Consider the following 18985-nt stretch of genomic DNA (forward strand, 5'->3'; position numbering starts at 1 on the left):
CCTTAGAATTTCCTGGGTCTTTTGTTCTAATGAGACAACTCTTAGTGAGCTCCTGAATACCTTCAGAATGGGGGCTATTCACTAGAAAGACCAAGCTATGATCATAGGCTTGAAATTCCCACCCTGCCTCATCCTCTTGAGAGGGGAGAAGAGACGAAGACTGAGTTAACAGTGGACCATGCATATGTGATGAAACCCCCATAAAAATCCCTGAACTCTGGGTTCAGATACCTTCCAGGTTGGTGAACACATATCCATATCCACCAAACGGTGACATACCCCAACTTCACCAGGACATAAGTGCCTGCACTCAAGATCTTTCAGATCTTGCCCTATGTTCCTCTTCATCTGTATCCTTTATTATACCATTAAGGCACACCAATACCGTGTTTTCCCGAAAATAAGACATTCTCCAAAAATAAGACCTAGCGCATGGAAAGATAAGACATCCCCTGAAAATAAGGCCTAGCGCGACTTTGGGAGAAAAAATTAATATAAGACACTGTCTTATTTTCGGGGAAACAAGGTAGATGTGTTTATTTGAGTTCTGTGTGCCATTACAGCCAATTATTGAACTGAAGAAGGGGTTGTGGGAATCCCTTGATCATTGATCAGCTGCCTCTAGCACACCTCCCACTGGGGATGTGCCCGCAATCAAGGTACATGCCCTTGACCGGAATTAAACCTGGGACCTTTCAGTCCGCAGACCTATGCTCTATCTACTGAGCCAAACCGGTTTCAGCTGTTCTTAGAGTATTTTAAAGAACATTCTAGACTTCACCTCTCACCTACAAAAAGTTCAATATGTATAGCAAGGATTATTTTTACACATAACCAAATGCTAAAAACTTCTTGTGTAAATTGGGAACAAACACATCATTTTTTTTTTTAAGTCAAGAAGACAACAGATCTACTATAAATGCATTGGAGTCTTACAGAAAAGATGCTCAAAATAAAATAAGAATAGTATTTTAATTCTATCAGATTAAGGTTAAAAAGAAAGTCATGTGAAATTTCACTTGAAATGTCTGAGGCTTGCTTGGCAATTGCATGTTTGTTTTACAGCTCTGATGAAGTATAAATGGCGTACAATAAAATCCTCCCATTTTAACTATGCAGTTCATTAAGCTTTGTAAATATACACAGCAATCCAATTATGAGTATAATCACATTTAGAACCTTCCATCATTCTGAAAAATTCCCTAGGGCCTCTCTGTAGTCAATTCCTAATCCTAATACTTTGTCTCTATAATTCTGCCTTTTTGAGAATTTAATATAATGAATCATATAGTATGCAGTCTTTTGCTCTTCACTTTTTCACTTAGCATGTTTTTGAGATTCAACCATCTAAGTATCAGTATCTCCTTCCTTTTACTGCTAAGTAGTATTACACTGTACAGATAGATGAAATGTTTATCCATTCATTAGCTGATGGATATTGGTTTGTTTCCATTCTTTCACTCTTATGAATAATGCCTTCATGGACATTGCTATACAAGTCTTTGTGTGGACATATGTGTTTACTTCTCATGGACAGATGCTAAAGAGTGGAACTGTTGGGCTGTATGGCCAGTGTATACTGAACTTTTGCAGAGAATGCCACATTGTTTTCAAAAGTGGCTGTACCATTTTGTGTCCAACCCCCCCCCCCCCCAAAGTATGGTTCTTCTAGTTGTTTCACATCTTCATCAATACTTGGTATTGTCAGTTGTCTTCTATTTTAGCTGTCCTATTAGTTTTAATAGTTTAGTTCATTCACTTTAATTTTCTAAATATATAATATTGCATGCAAATAATAATATAAATTATTTCTTTTTTTCCCCCCACTGCTTTGTCTAGAGTAGGGGTGTCGAACTCAATCAGAGAAGGGGCCAAAATCTAAAATCAAGCCTAAATCGTGGGCCGAATGGTTTACTGAACAGTCATAAACTGTCATTGTGATGGGAACGCAGCGGAGTGCAGTGATGACAGCGCGGTGCAGGCCACATTGCAAGGCCTGGCATTACGGATTTGGCCCGCAGGCCTTGTGTTTGACACATGTGGTCTAGAGCAATGATTCCCAAACTTTTCTTGGCCATGCCCTATCATGATTAAAGCATCTCTAAAATCCTGATGCCACCCTGTGACATATTATTCAAAAAGTGAATTCCTATTCACATGGAAGAAGCCTGAAAGGCCATTAACTTGATCTAAACAAGCTTCCAAAGAACATGGCATCCATGAAAGAGAAAAATAAAAGAACAAAAGGACAGGTGAAATATTGAGGAAGAAATCACTATGAAATTGTTTAAAATATAATAATATGAAGTGATATGAAAAAAGTAGCAAATAAAGTTTCAAAACATATAATAGAGAATTAAAATGTATAAATACTGGTAGATCACCATATATATATTGGGTCGGCAAGTAAGTAATTGCGGGTTTCACACATATATGGCTTCAGTTGAATTTTTAGGTTTGCACACGTAGTAAAAATGTAAAACACATTTTGTTATTTGATAGTTGGCTATTCAGCTGTTAATCAGTAAAAAAAGTTTTTTGATCTGTTTTGTAGTTTTCGTTTGGCGTTCGTTGAAAAATGGAAAATCAAAAGGAACATTTTCGTCATATTTTGCTTTTTTATTTCCACAAGGGAAAAACGCATCGCAAGCTCATAAAAAGTTATGTGCTGTTTATGGTGACGAAGCCTTAAAAGAACGGCAGTGTCAAAATTGGTTTGCCAAATTTCGTTCTGGTGATTTTTCACTCAAAGATGAAAAACGCTCTGGTGGTCCAGTTGAAGTTGATGACGCCCTAATCAAAGCAATAATCAATTCGGACTGTCACAGTACAACACGTGAGATTGCAGAGAAGCTTCATGTATCACATACATGCATTGAAAATCACTTAAAACAACTTGGCTATGTTCAAAAACTCGATACATGGGTTCCTCACGAACTGAAAGAATCACAGTTAACGCAACGCATTAGCAGCTGCGATTTGCTAAAGAAACGTAATGAAAATGATCCATTTTTAAAACGACTGATAACTGGCGATGAAAAATGGGTTGTTTACAACAATATCAAGCAGAAAAGATCGTGGAGCAGGCCAGGTGAACCAACTCAAACAACATCAAAAGCTGATATTCATCAAAAGAAGGTTTTGTTATCAGTTTGGTGGGATTACAAAGGAATTGTCTACTCTGAACTCTTACCACCCAACCGAACGATCAATTCTGATGTCTACATTGAACAACTAATGAAATTAAACAATGCAGTTGAAGGAAAGCGGCCCGAATTGACAAATCGAAAAGGTGTTGTATTCCATCATGACAATGCAAGGCCACACACATCTTTGGTCACTCGGCAAAAATTAATGGAGCTTGGTTGGGATGTTTTGCCACATCCACCATATAGTCCTGACCTTGCACCATCTGATTACTTTTTGTTTCGATCTTTACAAAACTCCTTGAATGGTAAAAATTTCAATAATGATGATGATGTCAAATCGTACCTGATTCAGTTTTTTGCTAATAAAAAACAGAAGTTTTTTGAACATGGGATTATGATGCTGCCTGAAAGATGACAAAAGGTCATTGATCAAAATGGGCAATACATTACAGAATAAAGTTATTTAGTTCCATGAAAAAATTGTCTTTGATTTTCTTTAAAAAATCCGCAATTACTTACCTGCCGACCCAATACATACATACACACACACACACACACACACACACACACACACACACACATTGAGTGGCCAGACTATTGTGATCTCTGAATGCATAATAATCTGGCCACTCACTGTGTGTGTGTGTGTGTGTGTGTGTGTGTGTGTGTGTGTGTTTTGGAGGCCTGGTGCATGAATTCATGCATGGGTGGGGTCCAGCCAGCCTGGCTAGGGGGAGGGGACATGGGCAGTTGGCCAGCCTGCCTGCTGGTCGAACTCCTGGTCCAGGGGACAATTTGCATATTAGCCTTCTATTATATAGGATATAAACTGAGTGGCCAGATTATAATGCGTCCAGAGAGCATAATAATCTGGTCACTTAGTGTATATATACTGTATATCAGCCCTCCAGAACCATAAGAAATACAAAAAATTCACTGTTAATAACTCATTCTCGAATTGCCCCCCTTAAAAATCAAATTGCTCCCCTGTAGGGCATGTGCCCAATGTTGGAAACCACTGGTCTAGAGCATCTATATTATTAGCAAATAATATCAATAATTATAGACATCTATTTGATTTTTATTATAACAAAAACACTTCCAATATTTTATTCGTAAAATCTCACAGTATTGCCAGGACCGGTTTGGCTCAGTGGATAGAGCGTCAACCTGTGGACTGAAAGGTCTCGGGTTCGATTCTGGTCAAGGGCATGTACCTTGTGGTTATGGGCACATCCCCAGTGGGGGGGGTGCAAGAGGCAGCTGGTTGATGTTTCTCTCTCATCAACGTTTCTAACTCTCTGTCCCTCTCAATTCCTCTCTGTGTAAAATCAATAAAATATATATATTTTAAAAAATCTCACAGTATGTACAGTTAGTCAAATTAAGATATTTTTTATCATATATGAGTACTGAGTTTTTATCAAGAGTTTTTTTTACCATCTATTTTGACCTCCTGATGCTATGAATGAAGCTAATACATTCTGTAATGTTGAATCATCCTCACATTTGTGAAACAATCCCTAATGAGACCTGGGTTTTTTGTTTGTTTATCCTCACCAGAGGATTATGCTCCCCCCTCCATTGATTTCTAGAGAGAATGGACGGGAGGGAGGATTAGGGGGGAATAGAGAGAAAGAGAGAGAAACATCTACGTGAGACACAACAATTCTCCCGCAAGCACCCCTATTGGGGCTGGGGAACTGCAACCAAGGTATGTGTCCTTGACCAGGAACTGAACCCAAGACCCTTTGGTCCATAGGCCAATGCTTTAACCACTTAGCCAAACCAGCCAGGGCGGGACTTGTTTTTATATACTACTCGGGTTTCTCCTGCCATAAACTACATTTTCTTTATTAAAATTTACATAAATATTTTTTAGTTAATTTGGTCTAAACTAGCCTTTCCCAAATTTTGTTCCATTGGGCTATGTTAGTATATGTTCCTAGGAGGGAAAAACCCTAACAAAACTATAGTCCTCAATTTCTTCATATGCAAAATAGGGGTAAAAAATATAAGAGATACAGAGATAGATGGGTTATAGTACTATTAGGAAGATTAAATGAGATAATGCCCATAATTGCTTAATAGGTGAATGAGCTAGAATTTCAGCTCAGGCCAGTATCAATTATCCTTGAGACCACTATATATATGCCATTAAAAAGATTAGATATATAGCTAAAAAAAAAAACTTCTTATACAATTTAGAAAATGGTATTGATCTAGTAGATCTAGGAATTTACATTATTAATTTTTAATCCTAAAGTGATGAAGATTCTCCCTTTATAATGAACCCTTTAACAAACAGCCTACCTGAGTGTGACTGATGGCTATGTGGTTGCCATGGAGAGGTGACTGACGATCTTTCTCCTTATTGTGCCGGCTACTCTGTTTACTACGTTGTAGTTGCTGCCGCAGTTTGGCAATCTGCTTTGGAGAGAGAGCAAAATCAGAAAGAGAACAAAAGTGATTACCAATTTTTAAGTACTTCTTTCTTTAATTTTTGGATAATAGATTGATTCATTCTTCCAAGTTTTAATGATTAAGACTTTTAAAAATAATAAATAATAAATAGGAGAGATCCAAGATGTCTGCTGATGGGACAGCAGGCTGCAAGACAGTGTGCGAGAGAAGGAAAGGAGAGAGCTTGGAGGTGTGGGGAGTGTCTGTATTTGTGAGTGAGGGATAGCTATATTCCAAGGGATTGTTGGAAACCGGCAGACGGCCGGTGCACCTCGCTCCCCTAGCCGGGCAGCCTCTTCTGCTGCAAAAGAAACCATCAACAAAACAAGAAAGGCCACTACATGGGAGAACATATTTCAGGTAAGGATTTAATCTCCAAAATTTACAAAGAACTCATACAATTTAACAAAAAGAAGGTAAATGATCCAATCAAAAAATGGGCAAATAGACACTTTTTGAAAGAGGACAAACAGAAGGCCAAGAGACATGTGAAACATGCTCAAAGCCACTAATCATCCCAGGGATGCAAATCAAAACAACAATGCGATACCATCTCACACCAGTCAGAATGATTATCATCAACAAATCAACAATTAACAAGCGCTGGAGAGGATGCGGAGGAGAAAAAGGAACCCTCGTGCACTGCTGGTGGGAATGCAGACTGATGCACCCACTGTGGAAAACAGTATGGCATTTCCTCAAAAAACTAAAAATGGAACTCCCATTTGACCCAGTAATACCACTTTCTAGGAATATATATCCCAAGAAAACATAAATACCAATCAGAAAGGATATATGCACCCCTAAGATTTGGAAACAGCTTAAGTGCCTATCAGCAGATGAGAGGGTTAGAAAACTGTGGTACATCTACATATGTCGCTATAAAAAAAGGAACTTTTACCACTTGCAACAGCATGGATGGAACTGGAGAGCATTATACTAAGCAAAATAAGCCAGTCAGAGAAAGATAAATATAATGTGATCTCACTCATATGTGATATATAATGATCAACATAACTGGATGAACAAGAATAGATCCAGAGACAAATGGTAGGGGAGTGGGGGGGGGGGGGGGGTTAGCAACCAAAGGACTTGTATGCATGCATATTAGCATAACCAATAGACACAGACACTGGGGCAGTGGGGGCTTGCCCAGGGTGGGAATAGCTGGGGGTGGGGGGAGAACAATTGGGGGGAAAGGAGGCATATGTAAAACTTTAGACAATAAATAAATAAAATTATAAAAAGAAATAATATATGCTATAAATGTTCAATTACACAATTTAAATAATATTGCTAGTAAACAAGTATAGTAAATTTCCCCAGATTATTTCAGATTTTATCTTTGTAACACCAGAAATATCTTCCTCTTTAAAATGCTTTCTGTGCCAAAACCGGTTAGGCTCAGTGGATAGAGCGTCGGTCTGAGGACTGAAAGGTCCCAGGTTCGATTCCGGTCAAGGGCATGCACATTGGTTGCGGCCACATCCCCAGTGGGGGGGGAGGGGGTGTGCAGGAGGAGGCTGGTCGATGTTTCTGGCTCTCTATCCCTCTCTCCCTTCCTCTCTGTAAAAAATCAATAAAATATATTTTAAAAAATAAATAAATAAAATGCTCTTTGTAAGGTGAGAAACTAGTATTTCACATTCCTAGGGATTAAAGTCAAACCCAATCTCTTAATATAGGGACGGTATTAGTTAAGTTTTATGTAAACAAAATCAACCTGGCTTATCAATTACTAAATACTTGAAAATTTTAAATTCCATAGTAGTAAGAAAAATAAAATAATTTAGGTAATTTGTTAGTATTTTATTAGTACTTAATATTTTACTATTTATTACTCTTTAGTCACACAAATGGCATTTAATTTCCCAGCTTTACTGAGATATAACTGACATAAATATTCATATGTTTAAGATACACAATGTGTTCATTTGCTACATTTATATATTGCAAATGATGCCACCTGAGCATTACCTAACACCTCCATCCCATCACATAACTACGGTTTCTTTATTGTAGCAAGAACATTTGAGATTTGCTCTCTTAGCAACTTTTTCAATATTATTAACTGTAATGAAAATGTTGCACATTAGATTCCCAGAATTCACTCATCTTATAACTGGAAGTGTTAACCCTTCAGTCAACACCCAGTTTGTCCAGCCTCCAGCTCTGATAATCACAACTCTCTTCTCTGTTTCTATGAATTGAGCTCTTTTAGGTCCCATATACAATTGATATCATACAGTATTTGCCGTTCTCTATAAGACTTATTTCACTTAGCACAATGCTCTCAAAGTTCATCCATATTGCTGCAAATGGCAGGATTTCCTTCCTTCTCATGGCTGGATAATATTCCATTGTGTATTTACCACATGTTCTTTATCCATTCATTCACTGAAAGACACTTGGCTCTAATCACACAACTTTATAAAACAAACATAACTTAGGGTTATTCCCCTAAAATATAATGGTAACAGTCACAGGCTAAAGAAAAGTCATTTGACTACAATATAGCTTGGAAATCATTAAATTACTAATGTACTTTAGGTGAAGTACAATCTGCTTAAAATGTGCTAGACCAGGAATAAAATATCCCTGAGCATTTTAAAGGGTGCAATTAGCAATTTGAGAGAAGTTATTTAATAATGGTATTATTTATGAAAATATTACATCACTTAACAGTTTTACCTGGAAAAAACCACTTCTATGTTACCTACTAGCTGAGGTGTAAATACAAAGTGAAGTCTGTAAAATATATTTCCTCAAAGATATATAGTAAAGCAAAAATACAAAATCTTTTAGTATTAGCTAAATACCTTTAATAACCATGACAAAAAAAGCAAAATAGACAGCTGTTATTAAAGCTCAAAGGAGCCGAGACCGGTTTGGCTCAATGGATAGAGCGTCGGCTTGGGGACTGAAGGGACCCGGGTTCGATTCCGGTCAAGGGCATGTACCTTGGTTGCGAGCATATCCACAGTAGGGGGTGTGCAAGAGGCAGCTGATCGATGACTCACTCTCATCGATGTTTCTGGCTTTCTATCTCTCTCCCTTCCTCTCTGTATAAAATCAATAAAATATATTTAAAAAAAATAAAAATAAAAATAAAGCTCAAAGGAAAAAGTAAATAGGTTACAGGGAAAATTTATTTTTACTTGTGGCAAATAGAGGAGAAACAGCATGGAAAGAAATATAGCACTTAAACAAAGAATGATTTATATCCTTTCTTGTATATTAATATCCATTTATCCCTTTACTTTTTCTAAATCTCTGTAGCTTATGGTCTTTCATACAATGTCTTTGCAAAGATATACAAATAAGATTATCTATGTGTTCCATGTGCTGTCATAATGAGATAACGTTCTTCTACAGACTGTTAATTTCATTAGAAAAGGAATTAGTAGATAATTACTCTAGATCAAGACAGTTTATTATATTTATTAATATAGAATTTCAAATCATACAAGTCATTTAATGAGGATAGAGATATAAAATTAAGTGTTTTCTGAGTACCAATGATATTTATTGGTATTTTGAAACCACCAAGAGTTTAAAAAATATCTTTAAAATAAACGAACAAAAATAAAGCGCCAAAAAACATTTTGTCCTAAACATCTTTAATAAACCCCTGAAAACAAAATGTATACATCAAAGTACACACTTTACTTTTTAGAAATACCAATTTAAATTATGCAACCTTATAGTTTTCACACGGTACTGTTTATTTTTGGAATATAACATAGTGATGCTCTTGTTTACAACCCAGCAGAGATTAGAGTAAAAGTGAAGCTCATCTCCCTAAATATATATGTACTCAGAACATTTATACATTTTTTTTTGTCAACAACTATGTGAAATGAAAGCAAGATGCCATAAATCCTTCTTTGCTTCAGAGCATAGGAGGTCCCTGTGTTATTTACACCATATTCAGGAGAGGCGCAGACCTACATAGTAAAACTGTAAATGTTCTCACCTTCCAGAGATTTCACTTAGACTCTGTCTTTTCTTTTCCCTTTGATGCTCAAGACCACACGACAGCCAAAGCTATCTCTTCTCCCTGACCTTAGCACCAGTGGAGAGTAGACACAAAGGTGTCTTCTGGGAGGGAGGTGTAGAAGGAAACCACCCTTCCACACCCACCCACCCTTCCACACACAAACACACACACCCACCCTTCCACACACAAACACACACCCACCCACCCTTCCACACACACACACACACACACACACACACACACACACCGCTCCCCCCCTTGTGCACAGCTCCGAGCCTCTGCCTCAGACAGCCTCCTTAAAGCCCACATTCCATCGCATCACACAGAAGCTCCTGGTCCTCACTTGGCTGAGCCTACCCACCCTGGTTACTAGGATGAAATGACCACACAACTTTTCTTTACTGAGTTATACTGACTGAACTTTTAAAACGAAACTATAGATGAACCTGACTTTGTGTTTCTAAATATTCATTAGCTATTTGGTGACCTTAAAAAAAAAGTTAAGACTGGACCTTGAGGGTATTATGCTAAGTAAAATAATGTAGACAAAGACAGACAAATACTGTATGATCTCACTTATACTAGTATGTGGAATCATAATAAGAGAAGATTTGTGGCTGCCAGAGGTGGAGTGGGGAAGTGGGCAGGAAATGGGTGAAGGTGGTCAAAGGGTACAAACTTCCAGTTGTAAGACGAATAATTTCTGGGAATGTAATGTATAGCACAGTGACCATAGTTAACAATGCTATATTGTATATTTCAAAGTTGCTAAGAGAAATCTTAAAAGTTCTCACTATACATAAAAAACTGTGTGTGAGGTGATGATTTTGCAACTTATACATATATCAAATGATTACATTATATACCTTAAACTTATACAATGTTATATGTCAACTAGAGCCCTGGTGCACAAATTTGTGCACTGGTGGGGTTCCTCGGCCTGGCCTGTGGGGAATCTGGCCAAAATTGGTAGTTCGACATCCCAACATGAAAGGAGTCCCCAGTACATAAGGTACAAAGTATTAAAAAGTTAATGAATAAGTGATCCTGGGTCAAAAGAAGAAATAGCATACATACAAAGAAATGACTAAAACATTTATGGAATCAGATAAACAAAAATCAAGGTTTGGCCCCACTCAAAATCTGAGAATTATGAATACATTTTAATGTAAATTTCTGAAAACCTGATAACATCATCCTTGTTTATTTGCTATTTTTGTCTTGTTAGTCTCCCTTCCTCAAACATACTGTTGTTAGCATTTAAAAATAAAATAAAACTAAACTAAATTCAGCCTCAAATAACTGAGTACTTTTGCTTCAGGCACTGTTTGTCCAAATGAATTCTATTCCACAGGACAGAGAAATGAGAAATCTTAAAGAGTAAAAGCAGGATTTTAAGGCTTTTAGAAAAGAAAACAGAACTACTTTTCCCCGAAAATAAGACATCCTCTGAAAATAAGACCTACTTACAGGTTTCCTTCTGAGTGAAACATAAGGCATCCCCCGAAAATAAGGCCTAGCTCCAGACTCTTGATATTGCAATAAACAAGCCATTCAAAGACAATTTCCGCATGGAAATTAATGACTACATTGAAAAATAGAATGGAGAGAAATCAACGTGGAAACATTGTGAAACCTAAACTGCAAGAAGTTGTGACTTGGGTGAAGAATTCATGGGAGAAAATCACTGACAGTTGCATTGCAAATGCCCTGTGAGCAGGCTACCTTGACAAGAAGCACTCATTTAAAGACAGTGCTATTGCTAAACATGAGATATTTGGTCCACTGATTCTGAAAGAAATGGAGTCACAAGAAATTCACCAGGAAATTCAGGAATTGGATTGTTATGATGATGTTCCAGAAGATGATGACATGATTGTCACTGAATAAATGAGTAAATTCTTGATACTGTAGGATTCACAGTTTGTCTGGTTTGTGTTGACAACTACCGTACTACCACACCATATACAGGTAATAAATTTCCTTTACTTTCATTTAACAATAAATGTGTACTGTATTCTTCTTCATGGAAAAATAAGACATCCCCTGAAAATAAGACCTAGTGCATTTTTGGGAACAAAAATTAACATAAGACACTGTCATATTTTCGGGGAAACAGGGTAGTTTATAAGCTAGTTTACTTTGCCATGTGCTTTTATGGGAATCACCTCATTCATCCTATATAACAAAAGGCTAATATGCAAATTGTCCCCTCAGGAGTTGGACAGAATGGGAGTTTGACCACTTGCTATGATGTATGCTGACCACAAGGGGGCAATGCAGAATGAAGGAAGGCCCCAGCCAACAGCCAGAAGGCCCCAATCAGATTTGATTGCTGGCCAGGCCTAGGGACCCTATCTGTGCTTGAAATTCGTGCACTGGGCCTCTAGATTGTCAAGAAAAGCAGATGAGTTGGTACTACTAATATCCCCATCTTATAGATGAGGAAATTGAGAGGTAGAAAGATGAAAGAGCTTGCTAAAAGTCATATAGTTAAGTGATGAAACAAATATTTAAATTTAGGAAGTGTATTTCCAGAGTTTGCTATCTTAACCACTATTCACTATTGTTTAAAGAATTAAGTTAATAACTCACGAGGAGATAAAGAAATCTTATAAAAAGTGAATACAAACATACAAACGGAAATGAAAATTTGACACCTGAAAAAAAAAATTATTACAGCGATTTACCTAAAACATTTTCTTGAAAATGTCATAAGAGGTCATGAATCTCAAGTTGTTATTCACTTTTATATGGAAAAAAAGGGAATATGTGACAAACTTTAGTGCTTGTAAAGATCAAGTGTCTCAAAAAAAAGGTCCTGTAGTTGAAAACAAATTTTTAATATTATATTCCTTAACAGTGTTCAGAGGAATTTAAAATTCAACACCACCTAACACTAAACATAGATAAAAATTTAAAACATTTTTTGTCTTTCCATAAATATGCATCATCAGTGTTGTCTTCCTGTTTTTATTTATAGTGCCAATAGGCAAACCCAAATGAACTCTCTGCTATTTATTCACCCCATAATAATCAAATGAGCAAATGCAGGCACATGCATGCACAAATGTGAATGTAAAAGGAGCACACACACATGCATAAGGAGAGGTTACCTGCACAAACATCAACCCTCACATACCCACAGATACGCTTACCCAGGAACAGACAAAGATACTCCCACACACTAATTCATCCCCAAAGATACAGCCAGCTCTGGGACAAGTTTTATACATATAAGTTTTAATACAGAATGTATTTATAACTACCTATTATACAAGGCACAATTTTCAACAATTAACAACAATACCAGACTAACATTTAAAATACACTTAGTTTACAAACCCACTTGATCCCACAGATTTATTGTATCTCTTTTACAGACCAGGAAACACTAAAAATTAAAATAGGTTTCCCAATGTAACACAGCAAATAAATGGCAGGCTTAGTCTTTCAGTTTTTAATCTGTAACTTCTATTTCCTACCAACAGTGCTGAAAATAATACTAGGTTAATGTTCAACTGCAATAACTACCAGTTACTATGTATTGGCTCATAATCTCAACCACTTTGCTAAGTAACTTCCTTTCTTAATGTTGAAGATATTGCAAGATGTGAAAATAGAATAAAGATGAACAAAAATGTGATGGAGCAATTAACTGACTACATACTAACCTACTGATAAGTTTCTATTTTTCTGATAAGCAGTATTTAGGACTGTGCCTATTGGATACAATTTTAAATAATGAAAAATTATAAAACATCTTTATAACTCAATATGGACTGAAACAGACTATTAAAAATATTTAGTTTTAAGAGGCTGATTACACAATTCCTTTGCTTTCAAATGGATAATCAAAATTATCCATTCTGTTGTCTTTTAGATCCAGAGAAAATATTATTGCAATACTTTCGCCTCTTATAGTATGATAAAAAAATTGGTATTTTTTTTAAATACCAATACTAAAAGAATGTTAGGGAAAAAGGTATACTCTTAGTAAAAATATAAGGAAATTTTTATTTTTCTTATATAAAAAGAGAAGTCCATATCAGTAATATTTAATAATTGGCCTTGGCCAGGTAGCTCAGGTGGTTAGAGTATCATCCTGATATGCCAGGGTTGTGGGTTCGATCTCTGGTTAAGGCACATATAAGAATCAACCAATGAATGCATAAATAAGTGAATAACAAATCGACGTTTCTCTGTCTAAACATCAAATAAAAATGTAAATAAATAAAATGAAACCATATCTAATAATTGTTATTTCATTAAAAGTGAGAAGCATCCCTAATCATTTTTCTTACTTCCACAGATGGTTCCCTCTAAGAAAAACTATCTTTCTAATGAGAGCAGGACTAAGATAAAGAAACAACCTATGATCTTTCCTTATTTCCACTGAAGGACTTATGAATAGTAAACCCACCTTTTTCAACTTATGTTTATCAAAATCATTAATAGTAAAAAAACAAAACAAAACAAAACAATAATACAACATGTATCATTTTTGTTTTCTCTGGGAATGACACCTTCTGGGATCAAAAGGTTTGCTTACTGATTACTATAAAAACAGTGGATTCCCCCAGCTCTGTTTCTCTCTTCTGAAATGGGATCTACTGCATGGGCAGGCAACCATTTGGGCCCTCCCCATCTCCACGTGACTTCAAGTTCAGAACAAATGCAAACTTGATAATCTTGATACTTGCTGTGCTGAAGTCCACTGTTTCTAAACCAGGAGTCTCATAACACTGCCAGCATCCATGAAACAGTAAAAGCAGCTTTTTAGGCTCTAAGTAGGAAAAAATAAAATCCAAGACCCAAGAGGGTATACTTTCTCCTTTGCCTCAAATGGAGAGAAGTTTTAATGGGACAACATGAATGCCTGATGTATATTCCCCATAGATAAGGGGTCATGATGAATTTGTATCTGATACCCACTCCAGATACTCAAAATGTGACGGTAGTATAACAGAGTTTTACTGTAGCATTTGAATCAGCATAAGCTCCAGACATTAACCAGACAAAAAATATGTGAGTTTTCCAGAAACCATTTGGGAAATGAGTGTGAGAGCCATTGTGGAGGGGTGTCTTAGGTCCCATGCAAGAGGGCTGGCTGCCTAGAGGATGAAGCTCAGCAGCTGGGAATGTGAAATCTAGGTCTAGAATTCTAGAGGCCAAGGAGAGAGTAAGAGACTCACTAACTCATAAAGACAGAACTAAAGGTAAGAGATGTGTAGCAACAAGGAATTCCAAAGAATCCATGAAGTCACAAAATATGTCAAGCCCAGGGAATGTCAAGGCATCTTACAACAGTACCAGTCAAGTAGGAACATATCTATTCCCCTTACCTTTCCCTCTCTCCCCCAAGCTCCAATTCCGTCGGAAACAGGAGCTATGGAGCTAGGAAGGAGGTGAGCAATACACAGAAAAGGAACCTCCAGGATCCCTTCCCCATGAAGGCACCCAGCTGTAGAAGGCCCTCGTTGGGAGAAGACGAGCAATATAACCATGAGAGAAGTTAGAAGAATTGAGTATGGTAGGAGATTGGAAAGCATGCTCATCTGGAGGGACTGCAGGAGTGTAAGTGATCAGATTCTAGTTTTGTACTAACAGGCAGGAAACAAATATATTTATCACAAACTATATCCCTTCTTCTTTCATTGAACAAGGAGAATAGGAGTTAATATAAAGTCCTTTTGTGATTATTCCTTAAAGTCTCAGCTGCTTTTCCTAATATGTAATTAAGCTATTTAAGAAGTAGATAGTTGTTATCTACTGTTTCCTTTGAAATTCTATGTGCTTTACACAATACTGAGCATAGTCTTATTTATCTGACATTATTCCAAGAATAAATGCAGTGCCACTAAAGGGTGATAATGTTTGCTAAAAAAATAAATAAATAAATAAAAATTTAAAAAAATCTTAAATTTAAATTTACCTTTATGCTCTTTTACCTCTACTAAATTGTAGAAATCAAGTATCATAAAAAGTGACAAGTATTAAATCTTTGTCATTTACTTAGCAGACTTTTAAACTATAGTTATGCTGTGTACATTAATTTTAAATTGTTTTATATAAACAAGGAACCAATGGAAAAGTACACTTGTACATTTTTTAGAGGTTTGCAAAATGTAAATAAAGGCTGGATTAACAATCCTTCAATAAACATAATCTAAAGGAAGAAAAGCAATCTTTTCTTAAAGGAAAATGACGCTTCATTTAAACTCATTTCCTTAACATAGACACAAACCAAAAACTCACTGTATACTGACATCAACTGTATTTTGTGATAAATATATTGATAATCTGACATTTCTTTGTAGGTAATCTGCCCTTTTTCCAAATGTGAATGTGTGTGTGTGTGTGTGTGTGTGTGTGTGTCCTTGATCTACAATTCTACTACACTAGACCTAATATTTTCATTGTCCTGTTTTTCCTCCTTGGAACTGGTGGGCTTTTCCAATATAAAAATACACATGGTTCTTCAAATCTAGCAAATTTTCATCCTTAAAAAATTTCTCTCTCCTAATTCGTACTATTCTTACTTTCTGGAACTCCTTTATCTATTTTTCATGTTTCTTAATTTCTCTTTCATGTTTAAACTTCTTTATCATTTTGTTCTATATTTTAGATGATTTGCTTATCCTGACTTTCACTTCTCAGTTGAGTCTTTTGATTCACTAATTCTCTTCTGCTATTTCCTTTGGATACAGTAAACAGTTGTTTATTTCACCAACTTTTGTTCCTTAACAAATTTTCAAATGATCTTTATCATCCTGCCTGTTCTTATTTATTTCTATTCTCATTACAAGTTATTATTTCATTTGAAATTCTAAACATTCTTATTTTAAAGTTATTTTTGGGACTGTGTTCTTATCCTTATTTCTTCAGATGTATAGGATTCTATTTAATGCATCTGCTGTCTGTTATGGCAATAGATTTTTCTTTACATTCCCTAAAATACTTGTCTGCAAGATCACCTTACAAGAGAGTGTTGTTCTTGGTGAGCTCTTTCCTGCCATGTTACTTCATGGTTGCTCAGACTGGCCTCTGGAGTTGCATAGCTCAAGAGCAGGTTTTAAATTAGTATGACTGGGGCTTTGGTCCCACATTGGAAGAGCTCTATTCCAGATGCCATATACACACACAGCATATGGTTACTATTTCCATTTTACATAGCTGTCTCTTTGGCCCACAGGAAAACACCAACAATGTCACATGGGGTTATTTGAGGTACAGTTTTACTGCCTACAAACATAGTCCCAGGTCTCCATTTATGCAAACAGCCCCATTCCAATCTCTCACCATGTATTTGCAAGATATATTTGGTGCTCTTAAAATGTGTAGAAATCTACACTTTCTTAAAATTGGCTTAAAAACCTCCCTAGTCCCCAGCAATATGACCCAAGTTTGTTTCTGCCCTCCCTCTCTCCCTCCCTCCCTTCCATTTACCCACCCATCCACCTATTTGACTGATTTGAGAGAGGAAGGGGGAGAGAGAAACATTGGTATGAGAGAGAAACATTGATCTGATCCGTTGCCTCCCACCTACGCCCAAACCAAGAATCAAACCTGAAATCTTTGCAATGTATCCCATGATGCTCCAACCAGCTGAGCCACCAGGCCAGGGCTCAAGTCATTTTTAAAAAACACTACAGTATATAACTTTTAAAAATATTACTATTTCAATAATAGCTCTTACTTTTCATAATTTTCTCAAATGCTGATTCTTTTTACTTTTAGTCTTCACCCATATACTCTGATACTTTCTCTAGCCATAGTTATATGCATCATATAAAATTTAATACCTTCATGACATATCATGAAAAAGCCACCAGTCTTTTATATTTTTTCCAGTTTTTTCTTTCATCTTTACTGAGATAAAAATTACATTCCCTTAACTTCATCCATTTGAAGGGTAAAATTCAGTAATTTTTAATTACTTTTCAGAATTCTATAACAATAATCATAATGCAGTTTTAGAGTTATTTCATCAGCCCCAAATTTGATTTGAGTCTATTTGTAGCCAATCACCAATCCCCCAACCCCACTCCTGGCCACAAGCAACCACTAATGGGTTTCTTTTGTTCCTGTATAAATTTGTCTTTTCTGGCATTTCAATATAAATGGAACCATATCATAGGTAGTCTTATTCATCTGGCTTCTTTCATTTAACAAGAATTTAAAAACTACAATCTTCAGGTCAAATCTAGCCTGCCACATGTTTTTGTAAATAAAATTTATTGGAGCATAACGATATCCACTGCATTTTGTCTATGGCTGCTTTCACATTACAATAGCAGAGCTGAGTGGTGGCAACAAAGATAATAAGGCCCACAAACCCTAAAATATTTACTATCTGGCCTTTTACAGAAAAATATTGCCAACCCTTAACTTAGTAAAATCTTCTTGAGCTTCATTTACACTGTAGCATGCATTAATATTCAGTACATTGTTTCCTTTTATTGCTGAATAGTATGCTATTGCATGAGTATACAACATTTCATTTATCCAGTTACCAACTGATTAATAATTTCCAGTTTTTAGTTGTTCTGAATAACTCTGCTATTAACAACAGTATATGTCTTAAAGTACACAGGTGTTTTCATCTTTATTATACAGATTCCTAGGAATGGAATTACTGGGTTATATGCTAAGTTGACGATTTAACTTTTAAAGAAACTATTTTCCAAAGTCACTGTACTATAATACTTTATATTCCCCAAAATGTATGAGGGGTCCAGATTCTCTCCATCCATTTCAATTCTCAACCTTGTCTCTTAAATTAAAGTAATTATAGTTGGTGTGTAGTTGTATTTAATGGTTTAATTTGCATTTGTCTAATGACTAATGATGCTGAACACATTTGGTACCCATAAATATTTGGGGAAAATACTTCTATTCAAGTGTATTACTCATTGGGTTGTCTTATTAATTTGTATGAGTCCCTTATATATTCTGTGGATAAGATCTATATCAAATACATGATTTTCTAATATTTTTTTTCAGCCTGGGGCTTGTCTGTGCATGCTCTTAGTCACATGTAAATGTTCACTTAATAAAGTTCAATTCATATTTTTTTTCTCTTATTGCCTTGCACCTAAGAGTGCCCCACTTAATCTAATATCTTCTAGGAGTTTTATAATTTTAGAACTTATATTTAGAACTATGATCCATTTTGAGTTCATTTTTCTCTAAGTTTTTTTCTTTATATATGGATATAAAATTATCCCAGTACCTAGGATGGAAAAACTGTCCTTTTCAAGTGAACTGTGTTGGCAACTTTACTGAATGAAATCAACTGACCATAAATATAAGGTATATTCCTGGATTCACAATTTTGATCCATTTATCTGTATGTCTTCTTTTATGCTAA

At 36.0% G+C, this 18985-nt stretch overlaps 1 protein-coding gene across 4 annotated transcripts in view; it reads right to left on the bottom strand.

Annotated features, from left to right (window-relative positions):
* The window catches only part of GLCCI1 (glucocorticoid induced 1), a 79498-nt gene that overhangs the window by 15406 nt on the left and 45107 nt on the right, over positions 1-18985 (bottom strand). For 2 of the 4 annotated variants that reach the window (XM_045578380.1, XM_036429323.2), the window contains exon 4: positions 5463-5576. In XM_045578380.1, coding sequence (XP_045434336.1) covers positions 5463-5576 — 114 coding nt within the window. Of the gene's footprint in view, positions 1-5462; positions 5580-18985 lie in introns of all 4 variants that reach the window. The other 2 variants (XM_045578378.1, XM_036429322.2) reach the window with 1 other exon arrangement.

This window comes from Pipistrellus kuhlii, unplaced genomic scaffold, assembly GCF_014108245.1.
Source record: "Pipistrellus kuhlii isolate mPipKuh1 unplaced genomic scaffold, mPipKuh1.p scaffold_m20_p_10, whole genome shotgun sequence".
In the NCBI taxonomy this organism is placed as follows: domain Eukaryota; kingdom Metazoa; phylum Chordata; class Mammalia; order Chiroptera; family Vespertilionidae; genus Pipistrellus; species Pipistrellus kuhlii.